Source organism: Engystomops pustulosus, chromosome 7, assembly GCF_040894005.1.
Source record: "Engystomops pustulosus chromosome 7, aEngPut4.maternal, whole genome shotgun sequence".
Lineage (NCBI taxonomy): Eukaryota > Metazoa > Chordata > Amphibia > Anura > Leptodactylidae > Engystomops > Engystomops pustulosus.
In genome coordinates this window covers 153,455,329-153,478,333 of record NC_092417.1, presented here as the reverse complement: position 1 = coordinate 153,478,333, position 23,005 = coordinate 153,455,329, and the positions used below count along the sequence as shown (strand labels likewise).

Sequence of the window (23,005 nt, the reverse complement as noted above, 5' to 3'; positions counted from 1 at the left end):
TCTTAAAAACAAGGGTATATGAAGCTAAAAGAAGAGGAGATCCTGCCAGAGAGGGCACATACCAGCATGTCTGTGTGTTTGGTTAACAATCCATGACCTGGTGGATTTCCTTTAAGTAGGAGGACTTTTCACCACTTAAATGGAAATGTGGATTATGTAGGGGCTGCTACACAGATCCCAGAGAACTTTGATTTTTCTTTCTAGCCCCCATGGTTGCTGAAATATCTGACCATTATAATCCTCTCTACTGTCAGAGAGGAGGAGCTGGGAGGGGCCATGTGTTATGATAATTTTCTCTGACAAGTAGAAGACTCCCCTACCTCTGTCCCAACTCCTCCTCTCTGACAGTAGAGAGGATTATGATGGTCACATACCTCTACTGATATCTCAGAAACCACGGGGGCTAGAAAGAAAATTCAAAGTGCCCCTGAATCAGTGTAGCAACCCCTACACAATAGTATATGCATCACTACATGTATGAGATATTGTAAGGTCCTGCTTTGCCACATTGGCTGTGATCGCCCCCTCCCTTGCTATGACATCCTGGAGTTCAGCCTGTCATAGACCATTTTCTAATATGGGTCCACTGAATTGCTAATACATTAGTACATTAATATTACATTAGTATTGCAGTATAGTGTAGCGATCAGACCTACAAAAATAGTAAATTTACAAAAAAAAAAAAAAGTTATAAAAACTACAGCCAATAGAAACACAAAAATAGAAAACGGTATGGGGAGTGGGGAGTTGCAAGGGGTTAATAAAATTGTTCTGTTTCTGTAACCCTGGAATACCCCCTTAGATCTTGCCCCACAAAGCTGCACCCAGAACCAGGGTGGATCTGTCACTTTTACAAACAATCAATGCCCAAATCTGCCTAAATGTTACCAAAAATGAAGGTCATTCATAGCAGATCACATATACCTGGATCCAGCTATAGGTTACCCTGCCCTTATCTTTTATATAACGCAAGGTTAGTCACGTGTGATGACAACATGACGTTTCCCCAGCTGACACCAGTGACATCACTGCCGGTTTGGCCCTCTGATGACCTCACGTTTTCTCAATGAAGATTATGGGCGGAATTTCACGACAGTGACCAATCACACGCAGAGCGCTTGACGTCAGCCAATCCCCACAGTAGAAGCTTCCAGAATCCACCAGCCAATTCCACCCAACTCACATTATCCGCCTCGACCAATCGCGCGCCAACATTCCGAGGGGAGGGTTTTAACAGCGCCTGGCAACTCCCCTGCCAAAGGTGGAGAAGGGAGTCGCTTGTTGATTGACGTCGGTGCGGTCCAATCGACTATATTCATTTTAAGACTTCGGCGAATAGCTGGCCGTTTAGTGGGCTGGCTTTGAACTGTCATCTTCTAGTAGGTTCCAGAAGACGCGTGGAGAGACAGGAATACAGTGCAGCTATGGAGACGGTAAGGGGCACCGGGTGTAAGTCACGGGGGGTAGGAGACTGTGTTAGGGTGAAGGGCAGGGAGTGCACCCAGTATAGTAGTGACTGCAGTAATGACCGGTCTGTTACGTGCGGGACGTGCAGAACTTTACCTCCAGTTTCCTGGGGCCACATGCGGTGCACGGACTTCCTGTGCTGTGTATGGCTGATCCCCCTGGTGTTAAGGAAGCAGGGAGCCGCTGGGGGAGCAGGGAGCCTCTGCAGGGCTGGGGGAGCAGGGAGCCTCTGGGGGGCCACACACAAGTTTAGCTTTTGGGTCTGGGGGCCATAGGACTGTATAGGAATTTCTGGTAACAATAGAGATTGTAGACGTTCTGTAATTTGTAAGTTGTTACAAAAAAGTTGTTCACTGATGTGCAGACTGTTGGACATGGGACATGCAATGGTTCTGCAAAAAAAAAAAAAAAAAACAAAGATCGCACAATGATGCGGATATAATATACAGATAATACACATCCACGTTTGTTGTGGACATGCCCGTCTGAACAAGCCCTTAGACCTAATTCATACCGTCTTGTCTGGCTTGATCTGAAATATCCTTGTATAAGTCTTTTAAAGGAAATCTACCATCCTGATGACACTCCTAGATCCAGGCACCATAACTGTGATAATCTTCTTATATTTGTTATCCATAGACTCCTTCCTTCTAAATCAACTTTTATAATTGTGCTAATGAGCCCGAGGGTCTTCTCTAGTTCTTCTGTCATCTGGCTTTGCAGGCTGTTACACTGCCTCACCCTCCTGAGTAGGAACTGCTGAAGAAGCAAGAATGAGACCGTGTAACAGTCTCTAAAGCCAAATCACAGAAGAGCTAGAGAAAATGTTTTGGCTTGTTAGCATAATTATGAGTAAGTGTCCCTGGTTTATCATGATGGATTTTGATGGTAGATTTCCTTTTGAGAACATCTACCACCAGGATGAAGGATTGTAAACCAAGCACAGTGTCATACTGGTGTGTGCCCCTCTGGCAGGATCTTCTCTTCTTTAGCTTCTTATGCCTTTGTTTTTAAGAATAAAATACTTTAAAAATTATGCAAATGAACCTGAGAGGCTCCAAAAAAAACAGGTCATTGGAAGCTAAAAGAAGAGGGGATCCTGTCTGAGGGAGCACACACCAGTATGTCAGTGTGCTTGGTTTACAATCCTTCATCCTGGTGGTATATGTTCTTTAACTTGAGAACATCAAGCATTTTGATGTAAAATATGCATCCGTGAGGAACTGTTGGCATGGAGATGTTATCTGTTTTGGAACATTTTTGATACTGATGATCTTTCCCTGTGATCTGATTGTTGAGGGGCTGATTCTGCACCCCCAAAAGTTTTAGTACAGACAGACTCCTAAGCAGGCGTCTCTGTGTAGTTCCTGTACAGGGCAGATGTTACTATTAGTATTTGAGCCAAAACCAGAAGCGAAGCCAGTTTTTCCATTTTCTCTGTGTTGCTTCCACTTTCAAGTACGGATGTGAAATACTGACAGTGTGAAGGAGGTTCAAGTGTTTTCTCATGGGATTATAAGTCAATAAACTTAATAATAATTCACTTTAATAACAATTATTTTTAGGACAGAATTGACTGCAATTAAGTATAAACTTCATATCTGTACAGAAAGTGGTGAGGGGTCCGTTATGTTCATTGCACTAGTTGTGTGTGACGCTCCATCTGGTATTCAGCCACATATATATTAGTGTGTGCTCACAGGTCTAGTGTGTTTATTGCAGGTATTTCATGTAAAATATGATCATATAGCAATGTGGTCGCTATGTACACACCCTACATCATGCACAAATAATGACCACATTATATACCACATCTCCTACATCTCAACTGCACAGTAAACCTAGTAAAGTACTTTTTCTCCCAGGACCATGCCCTATCGCTCCTCGTCATCACATCCGGGCTGTCAATAGTGGTCGGGTTGTATGTAAACTCTGTTATGGGGTTTTTGTAACTCCCACAGGCCTAGGAGAAAGCTACACCCAAGGACTGTGATATTGGGGTGAGCTGGTTACAGGAGCCATACTAAAACCAGGAGCAGGACAGGTGTAGCCAGAGAGCCCCTCTATACAGGAGCCACACTAAAACCAGGAGCAGGACAGGTGTAGCCAGAGAGCCCCTCTATACAGGAGCCACACTAAAACCAGGAGCAGGACAGGTGTAGCCAGAGAGCCCCTCTATACAGGAGCCACACTAAAACCAGGAGCAGGACAGGTGTAGCCAGAGAGCCCCTCTATACAGGAGCCACACTAAAACCAGGAGCAGGACAGGTGTAGCCAGAGAGCCCCTCTATACAGGAGCCACACTAAAACCAGGAGCAGAACAGGTGTAGCCAGAGAGCCCCTCTATACAGGAGCCAAACTAAAACCAGGAGCAGGACAGGTGTAGCCAGAGAGCCCCTCTATACAGGAGCCACACTAAAACAAGGAGCAGGACAGGTGTAGCCAGAGAGCCCCTCTATACAGGAGCCAAACTAAAACCAGGAGCAGAACAGGTGTAGCCAGAGAGCCCCTCTATACAGGGGCCACACTAAAACCAGGAGCAGGACAGGTGTAGCCAGAGAGCCCCTCTATACAGGAGCCACACTAAAACCAGGAGCAGGACAGGTGTAGCCAGAGAGCCCCTCTATACAGGAGCCAAACTAAAACCAGGAGCAGAACAGGTGTAGCCAGAGAGCCCCTCTATACAGGAGCCACACTAAAACCAGGAGCAGGACAGGTGTAGCCAGAGAGCCCCTCTATACAGGAGCCAAACTAAAACCAGGAGCAGGACAGGTGTAGCCAGAGAGCCCCTCTATACAGGAGCCACACTAAAACCAGGAGCAGAACAGGTGTAGCCAGAGAGCCCCTCTATACAGGAGCCAAACTAAAACCAGGAGCAGGACAGGTGTAGCCAGAGAGCCCCTCTATACAGGAGCCACACTAAAACAAGGAGCAGGACAGGTGTAGCCAGAGAGCCCCTCTATACAGGAGCCAAACTAAAACCAGGAGCAGAACAGGTGTAGCCAGAGAGCCCCTCTATACAGGAGCCACACTAAAACCAGGAGCAGGACAGGTGTAGCCAGAGAGCCCCTCTATACAGGAGCCACACTAAAACCAGGAGCAGGACAGGTGTAGCCAGAGAGCCCCTCTATACAGGAGCCACACTAAAACCAGGAGCAGGACAGGTGTAGCCAGAGAGCCCCTCTATACAGGAGCCACACTAAAACCAGGAGCAGGACAGGTGTAGCCAGAGAGCCCCTCTATACAGGAGCCACACTAAAACCAGGAGCAGGACAGGTGTAGCCAGAGAGCCCCTCTATACAGGAGCCACACTAAAACCAAGAGCAGGACAGGTGTAGCCAGAGAGCCCCTCTATACAGGAGCCACACTAAAACCAGGAGCAGGACAGGTGTAGCCAGAGAGCCCCTCTATACAGGAGCCACACTAAAACCAGGAGCAGGACAGGTGTAGCCAGAGAGCCCCTCTATACAGGAGCCAAACTAAAACCAGGAGCAGGACAGGTGTAGCCAGAGAGCCCCTCTATACAGGAGCCAAACTAAAACCAGGAGCAGGCCGGAAAATGCTGCAATACGTCTAGTAAGTGCCACAGCGCTGGATGCAGGGCGTCTGTCACTTCTAATACTGCGGTCAGACAACACTACATAAATCCTTGTGACAGATTCCCTGTGAACAGCTGATCGCCGGAGGGGAAGAAAATCCTAGACTACAGCAGTCTGCTGATCTGTGCTGGGGCCTGAACATAAGGGGAACATGAATATACAATCTATGGAGGGCACTTGAGGACTGGAGATAAAAATTAAATAATTAAAAATCCCTGTTCTGTAACTGTATTTGTCCCCCCACACAGATGAGACGTTTGCATCCATATGGGTTGGTTTAGTATGATCTAGTGTTGCAATGTAGGGTTAAGAATAGCTTGTTTATGAGGGTCTATTACTTTACCCTATTGGGGGCTATGTATCAAATACTTCCATGTGGAATGTATGAATATGCTGTACCGTCTCTAAGGATGCGGCTTGTATTAAAGAAGAGTAAAATTCTGTTTAAAGGCCCTTTTTTACTAAATGTATCTCCTGTCCACAGGGTGTGGCATAACGTCTTGATTGGGACGGGGGTCTGACTGCTGGGACCCTCGCTGATCACTGGAACAGGATCCCCAGCAATCCATAGCCCAGGGGTCCTGTTCTCTCTAATGGTGGAGCAGTAGGATGACCATGTGAGCCCATCTGTGGTCCTGGCCATGTAGAGTGGGTGCATACTTGACCATTGATCTTGGTGCTTGGAACCACTGTGTCTGTGATCAGGGGGCTTTCAGCTTTCATACATTCACCCCGTAACCTATAAGTTGGCTTCAATTGAGTGGCTTTTTAAAGGGTTTTCCCACGAACATAAGTTGGGCCTTTTTCACGGGACAGGGCCCAACTTGCTGATCATTGGGGGTCTCAGTGCTGAGACCCCCGCAGAACGAGGGGTCCGATGAGGTCCCACGTACCTCTATCGACCCCCTCATCGCTCCATCAGAGTAATGGAGCAAACCGTTCTGCTCCATTAAAGGAAACCTACCACTTGTAGTGGCAGGTTTCTGATGGAAATACCGGGCACCAGCTCAGGCTGAGCTGGTGCCGGAGCTTATTTTCGTTAGTGTTTTAAACCGCGGTATCGCGGTTTAAAACACTTTTTAAACTTTATAGCCGGCGCAGGCAGGTACGAGCTCGGCGCTTACCGTGCGCGCGGCTACATAGGAAGTGAAGGAGAGCCGCGCGCATGGTAAGCGCCGCGGTTTAAAACACTAACGAAAATAATCTCCGGCACCAGCTCACCCTGAGCTGGTGCCCGGTATTTCCATCAGAAACCTGCCACTACAAGTGGTAGGTTTCCTTTAATCTCTATGGAGCTGACGAAGATTGGTGAGCGCGGCGTTCATTTCCATCAGCTCCATATAGATTAACGGAGCAGAATGGTCATGCGCGGCTGTCAACTCCATTTCTCTGATGGAGCGGCGACGGTCCGACGGAGGAACGTGGGACCCTATCGGACCCTTCATCTTCCACTGATCAGCAAGTTGGGCCCTACCCTGTGGATAGGGCCTAACTTTTATTCGTGGGAAAACCCATTTAACAAGATCTCCATTTATTTTGTTGCTGCACTCCTTCCCGTCTCGGCTCAGATGTGTTTTTAAGTAAAATTCTAGCGTAACCTATACTTTAGATAATTGCTCCGCGGCTCAGGCGGTCTACAGTTCTCTGCAGAGAAGAAAATCGTTAAAATTGTGCCTTTCTTTTTTTTTTTCTATCCAACCCACGCTGCCCTGAGTGAGTCAGAGTGGGGGCGGCAGCTGTAAGAGGGTTGTGGGACATGAGGGGTTAATTGATGGTTTACAGACTGAAGTGGGGATGTTTTAATGCGCAGCGTCTGTATGTAACGTGACTGTGTTATCCAAATATTGACACTGTGCGTATGGTAAGTACATGGATTCGAGCCAAATATTGGGGTAAAATGAAGAATATTAGCAGATAATCTGGAAGTTTAGAGCTGGGTGCCGGTTTGGTCAGGTCTGACTCTCAGCACCCATGTTGACTCAACATTGTGGAAATGCTTCAGACTATTGCACTTAAAGAGAACCCGTCATGCAAAATAACCCCCCTAAACTAAATATATTTTCATAAACTGCCATTAGAGAGCATTGCCTCTATCCCTTCATTGTCCCTCTACATGCCTGTAAACCTAAGCAACGAGGTCCTAAAGCTGTATGCAAATGACCTGTGATATGTCCAATGAAGCCTTAGCATATTCAAGCTGTCCACTCTATTCATGAGTGGGAGGCACAGCCACACCCCCAGTGCATGACTGACAGCCTGTATAATGATGTGAGGCTGTATAATGATGTGCTTCCTGGTGCTGGTGGCCACGCCCCCTGCAGCCTGTGTGTGCATGCGTGTGTGTGTACAGGAGAGATACAGCAGCTCCAGGCAGCCATGTTACAGCAGAACATGTCAGATTCATGTGTAGCTGATGTCTGTGTCTCTCACCTGTATATTAGGAGGATGCAGCATGTCAGCAGATGCAGCACACACACTAGCCATGCTTTACTATACATTACACACAGACATGAGCAGGGGGAGGAGAGGGGAGGGGGAACAGGGGTGACATCACTGCCTCTGACCATGTGACCAGCCTCATTTACATGATAAAAAAATAGATGATTTTACAATGAATAATGTATGAAATAACTAGATAAAGGCAGGGATGGGATCCTTGTGAGCTGCTCCAACAGGTAGTAGTGACAGGACAAGTGACACAGACCTGATGACAGGTGTCCTTTAAAGGACATCTACTACCAGGGTGAAGTACTATATGCAAATGAGCCTGAGGGGCTTCGGGCTCCATTAACTCCTATTGAGCCTGGAGCCCCTTAGCCTCATTTGCATACAGTCCTTCATCCTGGTAGTAGATGCCCTTTAAGTCTGATTATAAAGTTGTCAGCCGAAGTTATGACCTATAGGTTCTGTCTCATTTACCTTTTTCCTTTTCTTACCCACATTTCTCAGGCTAATGAATTAAAAGAGAAGGGCAACAAGGCTCTTTCAGCCGGGAATTTGGATGAAGCGGTGCGATGCTACACAGAAGCCATCAAGCTGGACTCCAAAAACCATGTGCTGTATAGTAATCGCTCCGCCGCCTACGCCAAGAAGAGGGAGTACACCAAAGCCCTAGAAGATGGCTGCAAAACCGTGGAGCTGAAGCCAGACTGGGGAAAGGTAAAACCCTCATAACACTGGACTATTATTGTGTTCTATTATAGTGGGATACTATATACAAGTATAAAGTGGGGGGTGCTGAAGACGGAGACTGGAGACAGTGTAACAGCATGTGAAGCTGCAGCATGGAGGGGCATCTTGAAGCACCCTCCAGGAACCCTTTGGGCTCATCGGCATAATTTTAAAAGTTGATTTTAGAAGGAGAGGATTACCACATTTACGGTGCCTGGATCTATGACCTATGTATAATAAGATTGTTCACATCATTGTCATTCAACTAGTTCTGTGGATGCAGAAAATGTATGACATGCAAACTCCTCAATTACACAACTATGTCCTTTTTTTTCTTTTTAATACAGGGATATTCCCGGAAAGCCGCTGCCCTGGAATTTCTTAATCGCTTTGAGGAAGCCAAGAAAACCTATGAGGAAGGTCTAAGACATGAGCCGACCAATGCACAGCTTAAAGAAGGCCTGCAGAACATGGAAGCGAGGCTAGCGGGTACGGGAGCGGTTACTCTACAGCTATAGAGGGACATAGATCTATGCTTTGTTACTAATAATCTTCTCTCCATTGTCTACAGAGAGAAAGTTTATGAATCCTTTCAACTCGCCTAACTTATTCCAGAAACTAGAGTCTGACCCCCGTACCAGAGCCCTCCTTAGTGACCCCAGCTACAAAGAACTTATAGAACAACTCCGAAACAAACCTTCTGATCTTGGCACGTAAGTACACATCAGTGTATCATTGTCTAAAGGACATCTATTACCAGAATACTGGAGATAGTGTCCTAATTAGGCTGCTCTTTCCATCTAGGGGGATGGGGGGGGGGGGGGGGGGGGCGCTGTTTTTAAGAGGTTTTTCTTGCATCTTTAAAACTGAAATATTAACTTTGTAAAAGTGGCGGAAGCGCTCAGGCAGGTGACACCCAAGCGCCTCTTGGCTTCCCCAGCTTTTAATTGGTCATGGGTAAAACTCCTGACCACTACCCTCACAAATCCTATGGCCATGGAGATGACTGAACTTTTGTTTACATATCTTAACAACAAAGGTCTTTTAATGAGAGTTCATTGATAGATATGTTTGTATAATATAGTAGTGGAATGGGTTCTTTAATGAATTCTGTCAGGAATCTATCTCCCACTGCCCCCTCAGGTAGGGTAGGAAATTTCCTTTCTAGTATTTCCTTTTTCATGTAAAATCTCTCCCATTTACCTTTTTCAAAAATCTACTCAAGTCATTTAAGAATTAGCAGTCATTTGTCATGAGATGAGTCAATTTTAGAGGCTGAAGGGGGAATGTCTTAAGGTGTGTGTGTGTGTGTGTGTAACATACTTAACATACCAACTACTAAAATAGGGCACCTCCTCCCCCTGTTTCACCTGATTCACCGTACTCTCTAGTAATAGTGAAGTAAAAGGACAAGATTTCACATATTTTTATTTTATTTTGGTAGTTTAATATAGTGACAGGTTCCCTTTAAACTAACAATTTCTATGTCATCTGTCACTTTTATAATATGCAGCTTGGTTTAGTCACGCCACATCTTGTGACTAATAGATTGAAGTCCTTTTCCGACATGATTTCCATCTTCTGCTCCAAATAATGATTTCCATATGGATCAGTCAGATGTCATTGGTCTCTTTGTCACCGAAAGTAACTCATATTTCCAGGGTGCAAACGGAACCATAAATTCATCTGACGAACAGGCAAATTGTTCTTGTGGGGGTTGTGCAGCTTAAAGGACATTTACTAAGGAAAGACTTTAATTATATTACAATGCAAGGCTCCCTGAGGAGCTCGGGTGACGTAGCCCGAGCGCCCCAGGGTAATTTGCAGCACTTTTATAATCCTATTTTTCGGCGGCATATAGAGTTTTAATAAAAGAAGTCTTGAGGAACATTACTTCTTATCAGGACACCTCTACCATCACTAAACTTGGACTTTTTAAACTTGGGCATTACAACCTTGACACATGGTTCCGTGTGTTTCTATGGGTCCTACATATGGCTATGGTTTCCACAGCCCCGTCTATGAGCCGACTGTCTGGGCTGCACATTTTAGAACGGGTCCTATTACTGCCTATGTTTGTGACCTGGACCTGTAAGGGGGGGGGGGACCCCAAGCAACTGTATTGGATCAAATTCAATAAATTCAAGTTTGAGAATGTAGCATTTAGGTGCATAATGCTGCCCTCAAAAAGCACCCCATCCCCCTTTGCTGGTGAGTGACTCCTTCCTCGCTATACACTGTCGCTCAGGAGTGCGGAGGATGGAGAAACAATTGCAGTCCTCTCTACATGAGCACGTCTGACTCATGCCGCATTGCGTGTGTAAATGTATAAAATATCTATACAGAACATTTATGCTGGTTAACACTGTGGACCTATAAATTATTCAGTATATCTGCCATACATCTAGGGACCCAGGCTAACTACTAAAAAAGGGTAACCCTAACCGCCCCTTCCTGTTTCAGGCCAACCAGAAGACCATGGGCAGAAATGAATGGAGCGTGTGCACTGCTGCTCCACTCTATAGCTAAAAGAACTAATTAAAGCAGTAACTTATTGCTCCCTGTTCAGCAACTTTCAAGTAAAGGCCTTGGCTGATTTGGACCGTGGCGGTGTATGAATGTCCACCGATTTATTAGTCTGCAAATGGATTGGCTTTTTTTTTTTTTTTTTTTTCAGCTAGGCCACATAAAGACACCCACCAACCCCTCTGATTCTAACCATCCCATAACTTATCCAACGGATTGGTGACAACTTGTTACATCCACAATAGCTCTTTTATAAGTGACCGATAAGAAGTCAAATTTAATTCGAATTTAGGTCCGTAATTCGTTGCTAAAATTTAATCTCCCAAAATATTTGCCATTTATGCAGAAAGCTTCAGGATCCCCGGGTTATGACTACCCTCAGTGTCTTACTCGGAGTGGACCTTGGAAGTGTTGACGATGAGGAAGAGGAACCACCTGCCCCCCCTCCCCCACAGCCCAAGAAAGAGGCCAAGCCAGAGCCAATGGAAGAAGACCTCCCAGAGAACAAAAAACAGGTAATACACTTGCTGGAAGCCTGTATAAAGTTCTTTCCTTGCTATTCTTTTACAGAAACGCATGATACTTTTACTTAGAATTTAATCTGTTTGGGACACAAAGTTTTGGGGACCATGGTGCAAAGTTGTGAGTGGAGCTGCAGTGCATGACATGTACAACTCTGTCCTTATCTGTAAGGAGAGTTAAAGGGGTTGGCCACTTTACCTTATGTTTTTTTGAAAAGTTTGGGGGGCAGGGTATTAGGTAATTTACCAATATACGTCTATTAGTAGTTCTGCGCTGCTTTCTTGATATGTAAAGTGAAGCCTCCTGTGTTTTACCTCATCAGCCAGAGATTCCTGACCATAAAATGGCCATAGATTTCAGGGTCATGTGGTCTGTAACTTGTTCATTGACAGATAAGATCACACAACCCTTCATCTGCAGCCATTTTATGGTCATGAATCTCTGGCTGATGAGGTAAAAGACCGGAGACTTCCCTTTACATATCAAGAAAGCGTAGCAGAACTATTAATAGATGTATATTGGTAAATTACTTAATATCCTGCACCCCACACTTACACACATGTTACAAAAAAAAAACAGGAGGTAAAGTGGCCAACCCCTTTAAGTTAATCCACATGCTATATGTGTTGCTGCTTATTACAAACTGAACATTACCTTAGATTGGGGAATCCAAATGTCATACTCCTACATGATGAAAGGAACCCCTGCACCCATTGCAGGATGACCACACCATAGGGAAGTTATGTTTTCAGTATGGCATTGTTATGTCATGGGAGAAAAATGGTCTTCTTGCATCATCTAGAAGTGTGATTCTCGGAGTGTCTTACTCAATGTTGTGAAATGAGGCCACCACAAAGTCCATGTTTCATGGACCACTCGATGACAGTCTGAAACAAACCAAACAGTGAGTGAAGTGGTCGGCATCCTGGCATTTAGCAATGACCTTTTTGTCATGTAGATCTTAAGTTATATGACTGCTGCAGATGCCATACATTCTTTCACTTTTTGGTAGAGAATTAATAAATGAGTGAATGACGTGTCAAACTTTCTTATTTTTAGGCTCAAAAGGAGAAGGAGCTTGGCAATGAAGCTTACAAGAAGAAAGACTTTGAGTCTGCGCTGAAGCACTACGCACAAGCACGGGAGCTTGATCCTACTAACATGACGTATATTACAAACCAGGCAGGTAAGTTCTGAACCATGATGTCAGGCGCTCATTCAAAACTTCATTATTTACTTCCCCCTAACTTGACGTTTTCTTTTTGTTATCCAGCTGTATACTTTGAACAAGGAGATTACAATCGGTGCAGAGAGCTCTGCGAAACAGCCATCGAAGTCGGACGAGAAAATCGAGAAGACTATAGACAAATTGCCAAGTGAGTCCTAATGGAGTCGTATGATGATTTCTAGCAAAGTTGTGCAGCAGACTTTTGGCTAAATTTGGCCTTTGTGCAGTGTATGTTTAATATCCTATTGTTTGTTGGTACAGGTTCATTATATTGTATCTGTATTTTAGGTATCCATGTAGATTATATATACGTATAGTACTTGTTTTTATATTGCAGGTTCTATTGATATAGTATAGAACTTTCCAAAAAAGTAAAAAATAAAACGTTTGATAAGAAACTTTCAAAAAGGGCAATTTTATTTTCCTTATTATCTTCAGAGCCTATGCACGTATCGGAAACTCCTATTACAAAGAAGAAAAATACAAGGAAGCGATTCAGTACTTTAATAAATCTCTGACGGAGCACCGAACACCCGATGTTCTCAAGAAATGTCAGCAGGTCTGTATTCATAGTAGCAGAAGAAATGCTTAATGGTGTAACCAGGGCCGGCTCCAGGTTTCAGTAGGCCCCTGGGCAACCGAACCTCAGTGGATCCCTAAAATATTCCCTAGTTTATCATTCCCTTGTCAAGGGCTTATTATATACAGACACCCCATGGATTAAATGTATAAAGCCCCACTCACCAAGCACTTCCAGGCCCCCAGCAGCTCTTGGCCCCGACACTTGCCCTGGTTTGCCTGGTGCCAGCCCTGGGTGTAACACCTACAGACATGGGATAATTCCTAAATACTGAATAGGGTTTAGGAGATTTGCATGCATCCTAACGCAGGGCTATGGTCTCTCCCCTAGTACCTTTAGCATGTTCTATTGTGGGGGTAAAGTGGGGTCAGGGCTGGTGCTGTATTTTTGGAGATGTTATAGAAACGAGTCAGGCTCGGCACACTTCTGGCTCCGTCTAAATAAAGTGGAGCTATTTTTTGTTTCATATATTTGCACACTAAAACCTTAAAGACTATTATTACGCTACAGCATCTCGAAGGTGGCTCAGCCGAGCCATAGACACACACACAGCAGGTGACTGATGAATTACACAGCAGACACCCACCACTAACCCCTAGTACAGTGGTGGCAAACCTATGCCCTCTCTATGGGCACCCGTGCTATCACCCCACCGGAGACTCCGCCAGACAGGACTCGAGGCCTCTTGCAGTCCCAGGCAGCCCAGGACCCTAGAAGGAGGCTACAATGATAACCAAAGCTTTTTCTCCTTCTTTCTACTGTATTGGTGTCCTCAGGTGCCTATACAATTTAAGCCTGTGAAAGAGCAGGGAGTAATAAGTTACTGTTTAAATTGTCGCATCGGCACTTTGCGAAAAATATGTGGGTTTTTTATGTAGTTTGGGCACTTGGTGTCTAAAAGGTTTGCCATCACTGCCCTAGTACAATGCTGTGACAGCACTGCCCGGGAGCCAGAGCCTATGGTACACCAGGCTGGTCATTTAGATCCAGCATAAAAGTTTCATTAGAAAATAGAATAATTATTTTAATCGTGGCTTTTCTTTGATTCAAATGTAGGCTGAAAAAATCCTGAAGGAACAGGAACGTTTAGCGTATATCAATCCTGAGCTAGCTCTGGAGGAGAAGAATAAAGGCAATGATGCTTTCCAGAAAGGTAGAGTACTTGCCTGTCATTTACAGTTATTTTAATACCTACTTTACAGTGAAGCCAGCCCCAACATACAGATGTGTCCTTTATGTTTTGTTATCGTAACCTACCCCAAGTTGTATCCCTTTGGCTGGATTGCAGCTGGTCATGGGTCTTGCTAACAAATCTTTATATTATACATTGAAGTCTTAGACATTCCAGATCACAAGTGTTGTTGTGCGCATAATGTCTTTAGGACATGCTAAACACTGTATTGCCAAACTCCCTTGATTTTCTGGCAATCCTTCATGTAAATATTGGGTAAGGATTATGCAAATCAGTTTTCTGAAATGGGAAAAGGGATAACCTACGCCCTTGGCAGCACTACCTACATCAATGTCGACATGCAGGTAGACTCCTGAGATTATGTGGACTAATATCCAAATCAGTAGGTCTTTCCCAGAAGCAATAGACTGCTTTGTTTTGTAATCCTCTTCCCCTTTTTTTTTTTTTTTTAAAGGCATTTACTGGTTTGGCCATTATCCCATTTCTTGAAAGTTGCGCATTGATGTGTAAGGTCATTCCTTTATGTGTGGTAGTGCCTGAGTATAACACTTATCATTCTGAAATATCTAATTTCTTAGTCCTTGCCCAGAACATCATTAATATTCCACCTGCTTAGACAATCCCTGAATATTGTATATTATTGTAATTGTATTCATGGAGGTGAATTGTCTGCAACTTCCAATTATCCTTCTATGCCATGTAATGGCATCATATGTGGAGATGTCCTGTACCAAACTTGGTGTGATAGATGAGAGCCACAAATTCTGCATGTAAGACTCCTCTGTTGCGGGCTGAGCATAGTATCATATTATATAAGGCTGGAAAAAGACGCAAGTCCATGAAGTCCAACCTTTAGATAGAATTTTGCTTTAAATGCCCTATACAGTGGACTCGATGCTATATCAATTCTGCGTGGCTCTCCGCTATTGCAATGGTGGCTGAAGGCTACAGCTGCAAAGTTGCTTCAATTGAATCTGCTCCAGAATTCCAAATTCTGAAGCAGACCTGACCCCCGAATCATCCCAAAGACGTGAAAGTATCTGATTTGCTGTTCTATTTCTGCAGGAGATTACCCTCTAGCAATGAAACATTACACAGAGGCTATCAAGAGGAACCCGAAAGATGCCAAACTGTACAGTAATCGCGCGGCGTGCTACACAAAACTGCTGGAGTTTCAACTTGCACTAAAGGTAATGGACATTATTACTAGTACTGCAATGTAAGGCTGTGGCTTTCCTGTGACTGTTATGGGCTGCGTTATTACCAGAGAGAACATTAAAGGCTTCTCTTGCCTGTGAGACTTTTTGAGGTTCTCAAGAGAGTACTGTAGAGCGACAAAACTTCCTTCAAAACGTCACCCATGATGGGTTTTTATGGAGGTGTATTTGTGATATTTGAACTGTTGCACTAAATCCAGCGCTAACCAAGAAAAGTGGGACAATTTAACTTTAGTCAGGCATTGCAGTTGCCCCTAAAAAAAAAAAAAAAAAAGCTACTTGGAAATCTCAAAAATGTACAAAAAGTTAAAACCCAAAACACACGTAAATACTGTTTTTGGAATCATGCTAGCCGTTATTGTATAGACCCATAGGAATGAATTTGTTCATCTTGGATCAGTGTGGCGCCTTTAGAAAACGCAAAGCAGGTTCTTATCCTGTCAATGTTAGTGGTTTGAGCCTCCCCATAGAAATCTATGTGAATGTAAAAATAAAAAAAAGGGGAACACCACGTGGATAACGCAAAGGTGTAATCTCCTTGCGGTCTATATTTGTTGGCTAGTGAGTGATCTGCAATCGTGATCCTTTAAGAGATTGTATTAGTGACATAATTTGACAGATTACACGCTTATCTGGACTTTTGTTTTAGGACTGTGAAGAATGTATACGGCTAGAACCTGCATTCAGTGAGTATTCTTTTTCTTTTTAAAAAAAATTATTTATGTTTTAAAATTCCCATTATAGTGGTCTATTTTTCATGGATAGACCACAATCCTCTACCCCCGGCCTTATGTTTCTGGTTAGTGAGAGGGGTTTGTGTTTTATGAGTTCAGAAGTGCGGGGCAGTTTTTGATGCTGCACCTGTCGTAAGGGGGCACTCACATATGTTTGGTTCTTCTGAGCACCTGGGAATGGAAACGCTAGTAGTGAAGATGGGTCATACCCACTAGAACTCTATAGACTTAAGTTGGGCCTGGCACCCAGATTTTTAAATCTGTGGAATAATACAGGTTGCTGAACATATGTGAATATAAACTCCGAGGTGCCTGAACCGAAAAGCATGTGCTGAGGAGAAGTATTGCTGACTGTAGAAATGATTCTTAGTGTTAGTAATAACCTACAGATTGAGTAGCGCAGTGTACAGTTTCCTGCATGTCTGATCATGCCCTGTGTCATTCTCTATGGGGTCACGCTTAGAATTCTTCTTTAAATCTGTACTCTTGCTGTATCTTTATATAATACATTTTATCTTCTCCCTCAGTTAAAGGCTACACTCGTAAAGCTGCTGCACTAGAGGCCATGAAAGATTACACCAAGGCAATGGATGTCTATCAAAAAGCGCTAGATCTGGACTCTGCATGCAAGGTACTGTACAAAATGCATCCATAGATTACCATATTGTTGTAGATACTCTGGACCTGTATGTTCCCACAATACTTTGCAGGTACTACGGGTCTTGGTGCTGTTTTTATAGGCTTTGTAGATAAGTGCTGTGAAAAGTGATTTGTGTTTATTTTGATATTTTATGTGCACAGGAAGCGAGTGAAGGTTATCAGAGGTGTATGATGTCCCAGTACAACCGAAATGACAATCCCGAGGATGTGAAGCGCAGAGCCATGGCAGATCCTGAAGTTCAGCAGATCATGAGTGATCCGGCAATGAGACTTATATTGGAACAGATGCAAAAGGATCCACAGGCACTGAGCGAGTAAGTCCTAACGCTTGGATCATGTAGATGGGGGTTTTCCAATGAAAGGCATTCATTTAAAAGTCCACAGAATGATACATTTCCATATTTGGGACCTTTACGTGTGACCATGTCCCCTTGACCTATGTACCTACTGTCTACTGAGGTCTGATTCTCAAATTCGCTCAAAAAACTGTTCACCAGTTCTACATTTTTTAGGGGAAAAACAAAGCACACAGTGTGGAGAGGTTGCTAAGGGATCATTTTAGAGATGAATATAGGAACCTGCATCAGAGATTGTATGAAATATTCTTTTGATAAGCCATAAATTGTTTTTTTAATGAGTAAACCCCCTATAGTGTCTGATCACAAAACTCCTCTTGCACATGACTGTGGACCTTATGCCTTTGCCCATCTGTTGTTGATTTGTTGCATGTTGACGCACGTGCACTGCCCACCCCTCTGAATTTCATAGGAAATTGCTGCCTGCACTGCAAACAAGGTAGAAATAAGAGCTCTCCTATCTTATCTTTTCTTGTATGGGCAGTCGGCATATACACAGCGATGCACAGTACATTCATCGCAAAGTTTACACAGCAGTAACCAGTTCTAGCTAAATGATTAGTCAGTCATAGGGAACCAGTCAGTGACCAGGCATCAATGGTAGTCAAATTATAGAAGCAAATGCCCTAATGAATTATATAAAAATTAACATTTAATAAATCAGGATAAAAAATGGTCTCAGCATTTACATATACAAACAAATGCAATTGTATTGTATGTCAAACCTAGTCCGGGACAATCAACGCAAACCAGGACAGTTATTCCTGGACAAATACATAGTATTAGAGGGCATAGAAGTCCTTCAGGCATAAATTACGGCAGAAAAATGGGGGAAAGAATACAGTTGAAAGATAGGTTTGGTCTCACCAGTCTTCATCCCAGGGAGAGAGATACAGCAATCAATTTGGTTTTGATCTCACCTGTCTTCATCCAGGGGTAGGGAGTAAGGGAATCTGCTGTGGCGTTTTCCTAATTCACCCTACTATATCTTAACCCTAGCCCCATGGAATAGCTCCCGGCCCTTACAAGGGCGGTCCCCAGTCTGCCCCTAAGAACGGCTAATATGCCCTCAAACTAGAGGATGCATGTAAGTCACTTCCCTACATTCATCGCACCATGAACATGCCTTATAGGAACCAATGGGACAGTGAGTTGGACACTATTTGTGCGGCTAGTTCAAGGCCAAAGCGATGGTCGTCTGTGTAATGCCTTACTGAGACAGTGGTACATGGCTCCATCAGTCCTATATAAGTGAATAAAGTGGTGGTCATATAGGAGCTCTGCTGCTCCATTTATTCAGGGGACTCCTTATCATGCCTATGTATATTTAAAAAAATTATATATTTTAATGGTACACTTTTGCATTTATAAAAAGCCTCTGTAGAAGAACTATCCCCAAAAATATCAAAGGGGTTAATCCTGCTTGGGCATCTATACCGTAGATGGAGTAATAATGAGGTGATCAGCGAGGGTCCCAACATGAGAACAGAACCCCCTGTAATCCAGATAACCGAGGGTCTCGTTCTCACTAATGGGTGAAGCAGTTAGAACCATATGCATCCTTCCGATCCATTCTATCCTACAGGAGGATATCATTTTTTATTTTTTTTTTCATTTTCTAATTCATACTTCATCTTTTTTCTGTGTATTATTTCAGACATTTGAAGAATCCAGTAATTGCCCAGAAAATCCAGAAGCTGATGGATGTTGGACTTATTGCTATTCGGTGATGACTTCCCCACTCCTTCCTTTTTTTTCGTCTCCAATGTCGGTCTCCTGTCGTCCTTCTGCTACTCCTTTATTGCTCTCCATGTGTGAGGAAGCGGCTGAGAGCTGAAGGACTCGCTGAGAAGATCCCCCTCGATTCAGCAAGGAATAGGGGGAGAGATCTGTGCGCCAGGCACTCTACGGTTGCGCTGTTGTTCTGTCCATCTCTCCCAGATGTTAAGTTTATTGAGCTGTAATAATGTTAATAAAAAGCAGCACGTGACAAGATTTTCTGATGACTGGTGGAAGTGTTATTTGTTTTAAACCTTCGGAATCAGTTCTGCAATTCCCTTCTTTACCACTAGATGTCGCTGTAGTGCAGGTTGTTCGTACATTACAGCTGTGGCATTCAGACAATTGGCACAAGGGGGCTAGTGATTCCTTCTATCTAATATCACTTGCAAGAAGCCGTTCTTTGCTGTTTTTGGAAGGAAGAAATTTTGGTAACATGTTCTCTTGCCTGTGATCATTTTAGGTTACATGTGGAGGACTTGTAATCCATTACCAGCAGGTATTACTGGTGTGAGGGTCTTCTTTAACACATTTAATGGCCTGGACTTTCATGTTCACAGAATGCACCTCCCTATGCTTCTTCCTTGGACCAATACCTTTTCTTTGGTCCTTTTTATGTTAAGTATCAGGTCATTTCTATCACACCACTCAGTCATGAATAACTTGTCTGTACTTGTCATTGTTTTCTTGGATGAGAATTTTTGTAGATGACAAATGTTGCAACTTTGCCTGAAGTCGGGTGAGTACAAGGTGCCATTGATTTGGCTTCATCCCGGACATTCAATGATATTTATATTTGTACATTTTACGTCCAATATTTGAAAAAGGGTCCTGCTTGACCCGGAAATGTATTATAGGAAATTTTAATCTTTTATATGATTTTAAACAATTAAAATTTCATCCAGGAGTGTATTATGAGATTCCATACCCATACCAATTCTGTATAGCACCCCATTAGAGGCCCATCTATTTCTATTTTTTCCCCTCCATTTTTGCTGTGTACCAGCCCTAATTTAGGAAACAGGTTTTTTTTGGATCTTGGGAGCAGCTTGACACCAATCATTGATTTCGTCCATAGAACATTACCCGGACCACCCTATTTCGAGGGTTACATGCAATTAATTATTGCAGAGCAGGTGAGCACCCTACTTGCAATTTTTCTATCCACATTATCCAATGTTATTACCCGAGGTGTCGTCCTCTGTCATTGTTTTTTCGCTATTTCTTTGTGGTGAGTACAAGGTGTCAGGATTAATGCCAAGGCCCCCTGACACTGTGGGCCCCATAGCAGCCGCAGTAACAGGACAGTCCCCTGTGGTTCACCACATTTACTCATTCAGACATTTGACCTGGCACTACTTAGTCTCAATTTGATGGGGGTTTATTTACACTCAGGCTCATGGTGTTGAAGGCACTAGAGAAGCTAAAGTACATTATTCTGTGTATTGTGGAACTTCTTTCCAAGTGTCAGTGACTTCTGCAACAAGAACTTTATTATATCCTCTGCTGCCAATTTCTTCTTGTGCTAATTTATCACATTATATGACGTATAGTAGTGCATGTAATTGATAATACACTGTTCCATTACTTCTATTAATAGAGAATAGCATACAGCACTCCGTGTAGGTAGGATCTGCCTATGAGCCCTATGTGGTACAGTGCCCCAGACTGGCTTCCAGCACCACATCTGAGCAGAGTCCATGTGGTTCTTGTACAATTTCTTCTGAATGGTCCCCCAAGTATACGTGACAATTATCCTTGTCATCTTCCTTCAGAAATTAGACCACAAAAGGGATAGAATTATGTAAACGTCGTTCTCCGAAATGAAATGAGGAAATTAAATTGTAACCAATGAAATTACAGTGAAGAGGGAAATTGGAAAAGACAAGTTGATGTATAAGAACAAAAAGAAAGCCATTTTGGGGTCCAGTAAGGACAGTGGTGGAAGTAACGGAGGTAGACCAACATTTTTAGAGGGATACCATGTGTGTGCGGCCCCATGTAGTTGTGGGTTAAGATGACTTGTGTATTCTGTTTAATATACTGATTTGATACATGCATTAAATGCATGACTTGGGGCTCATTATTATTGGGTGCTGCAGTGTTTCGTGATTCCATTAACCTCTTGCTGCAAACTGACGTAATAGTACGTTGGCGTGGTGTGTGGAGAGGGCTCCCAAGTATATTGCAGTTACCACTCACGATCAATGCATGTCCGGCCATCTTTGCTGGGATAGTCTCTCCCTGTGATAATAATAATAATATAATAATAATAATAATCTTTATTCATATAGCGCCATCAAATTCCGTAGTGCTTTACAAATCATAGGTGACAAATACAACTATATTACATTACACAGAACAAAGGGGGTGACACAAGAGGTTGTATAATGGTCCAGCCATTCTTTATAAGGGACCAATATAAAATAATTTAATAAATAATTTACTAAACAACGATGTTGCTGCTTGAACCAGCCATCAGCCGCCATCTTATTTACAGGGTCCTAGGTGAAAACGACTGCAGAGAAGCCTGGAGCTTGGTATAGATCAACTGTTTGCCAGATAACTCTGATAAGAAATGTTGGGGAGGCGACAGCCGAACTAGGAATCTCTCCTCTTAAGCTTCCTGCCGTCTACGTCCCTCATGTGGTCATTGGGGGACAACAATCCCTCGTCACAACAGCCTATGTGCTTTGTATGACCCCCTGGACTTGTCATTGATGCAGATCTGCACCAACGATCGTGTTAAAAAAAAAAAAACCCATGTACTGCTATACCAGGGGCGTAACCACAGCCGTAGCAGCCATAGTGGCTGCTATGGGGCCTGCAGTGTCAGGGGGCCTCAGCATCAAACCCGACACACTAATATAAACCGAATATGCACCCTTATATATACACATATTACATTGCACATCGTAATATGTATATAACAGTGACCTTTTCTACAGTACACACCTGAGTTGGAAACTCTGATAAGAAATGTTGGGGAGGCGACAGCCGAACTAGGAATCTCTCCTCTTAAGCTTCCTGCCGTCTACGTCCCTCATGTGGTCTGCAGTTCCTGGGACAGATATGTGCCCTCGACCTCCTTGGGGAAAGAAGACTTCTCAAGAAAGGTGGCCCATTCAGAAGTCTTCTTTGGGGCCCGCCTCTCCTAGTTACTCCCTTGTGCTATACCGTAGTATGGCAGTATTACTATAGCTTGACAGTATAAACCTAAAAGTACAAATCACATCCCTTTCCCTAAAACTAATTTAAAAATAAACAATAAAAAAGATAAACATGTTAGATATTGCTGCGTAACGAAAGTCCTAATCTATCGATATATAAAACGGTTATTCCCGTGCGTGAACTCTGTTATGGAAAATTGTGCCCAAATGTTGTAAAGACCAGTTTGTTTTTTGTCATTTAGCAAATTTTTTTTCCTGCTTTCCAGTTCACGGCATAGAAAATGAAATGCCAATCTTTATTTTTAATTTGCATGTAATTTTTTGTGACTTTTTGTGACACAATTTGGGAATTTTTCACCCTCCAAGCAGAGTCTATGGCACCTGAGTTTTCCAGCGTTGCGGCTGATTTGGCTGCAGCGTTGTAGGATCACATTGCTGATTAGTTTATGTTACACGCTCTGAAAATCACTAATTCCATATATAAAGGGGAAGTGAAGGTTACGAAGGAAACTAAAGGAGGAAGGAGAAGAGGGCATAGGAGATGCATAGTAAAGATAAAATGAAGGGGGTAGAAAGAGGACAACAGTGTAAAGAACACGACATAGTAAAAGTAGTGGAGTGAAGTGCGATTTAATAGGGTTTTGTAGTGGACAGACAGAGAATAGCTGGAGAAACAAAAAGTGGTAAATCACAAGTATTAGACGAGATATCAAAAAATCGGTAGGTGTAACGGTTACCGGTAGGGGGAGAGATGAGCAGTCAAGTCAACTTAAGAGGAAACTCAGTAAATTTAAAGTGACAGGA

At 43.4% G+C, this 23,005-nt stretch overlaps 1 protein-coding gene across 1 annotated transcript; it reads left to right on the top strand.

Moving 5' to 3' along the window:
* Window positions 1-1,261: 1,261 nt before the first annotated feature.
* On the top strand, window positions 1,262-19,247 carry STIP1 (stress induced phosphoprotein 1). Its single transcript, XM_072118352.1, has 14 exons — window positions 1,262-1,433; window positions 8,016-8,225; window positions 8,585-8,726; window positions 8,809-8,950; window positions 11,110-11,278; window positions 12,345-12,471; window positions 12,559-12,661; window positions 12,952-13,072; window positions 14,150-14,246; window positions 15,351-15,475; window positions 16,152-16,188; window positions 16,764-16,867; window positions 17,038-17,210; window positions 18,910-19,247. Exons 1-14 carry the CDS (start codon window positions 1,425-1,427, stop codon window positions 18,980-18,982), a joined length of 1,632 nt encoding a protein of 543 aa, XP_071974453.1. The 5' UTR covers window positions 1,262-1,424; the 3' UTR covers window positions 18,983-19,247.
* The last annotated feature ends 3,758 nt before the right edge of the window (window positions 19,248-23,005 follow it).

Excerpts from the sequence above, each read along its gene's own strand:
- STIP1 (XM_072118352.1), top strand. Across the intron at positions 8,226-8,584 it reads TGAAGCCAGACTGGGGAAAG|GGATATTCCCGGAAAGCCGC; the intron begins GTAAAACCCTCA and ends TTTTTAATACAG. Across the intron at positions 17,211-18,909 it reads GATCCACAGGCACTGAGCGA|ACATTTGAAGAATCCAGTAA; the intron begins GTAAGTCCTAAC and ends GTATTATTTCAG.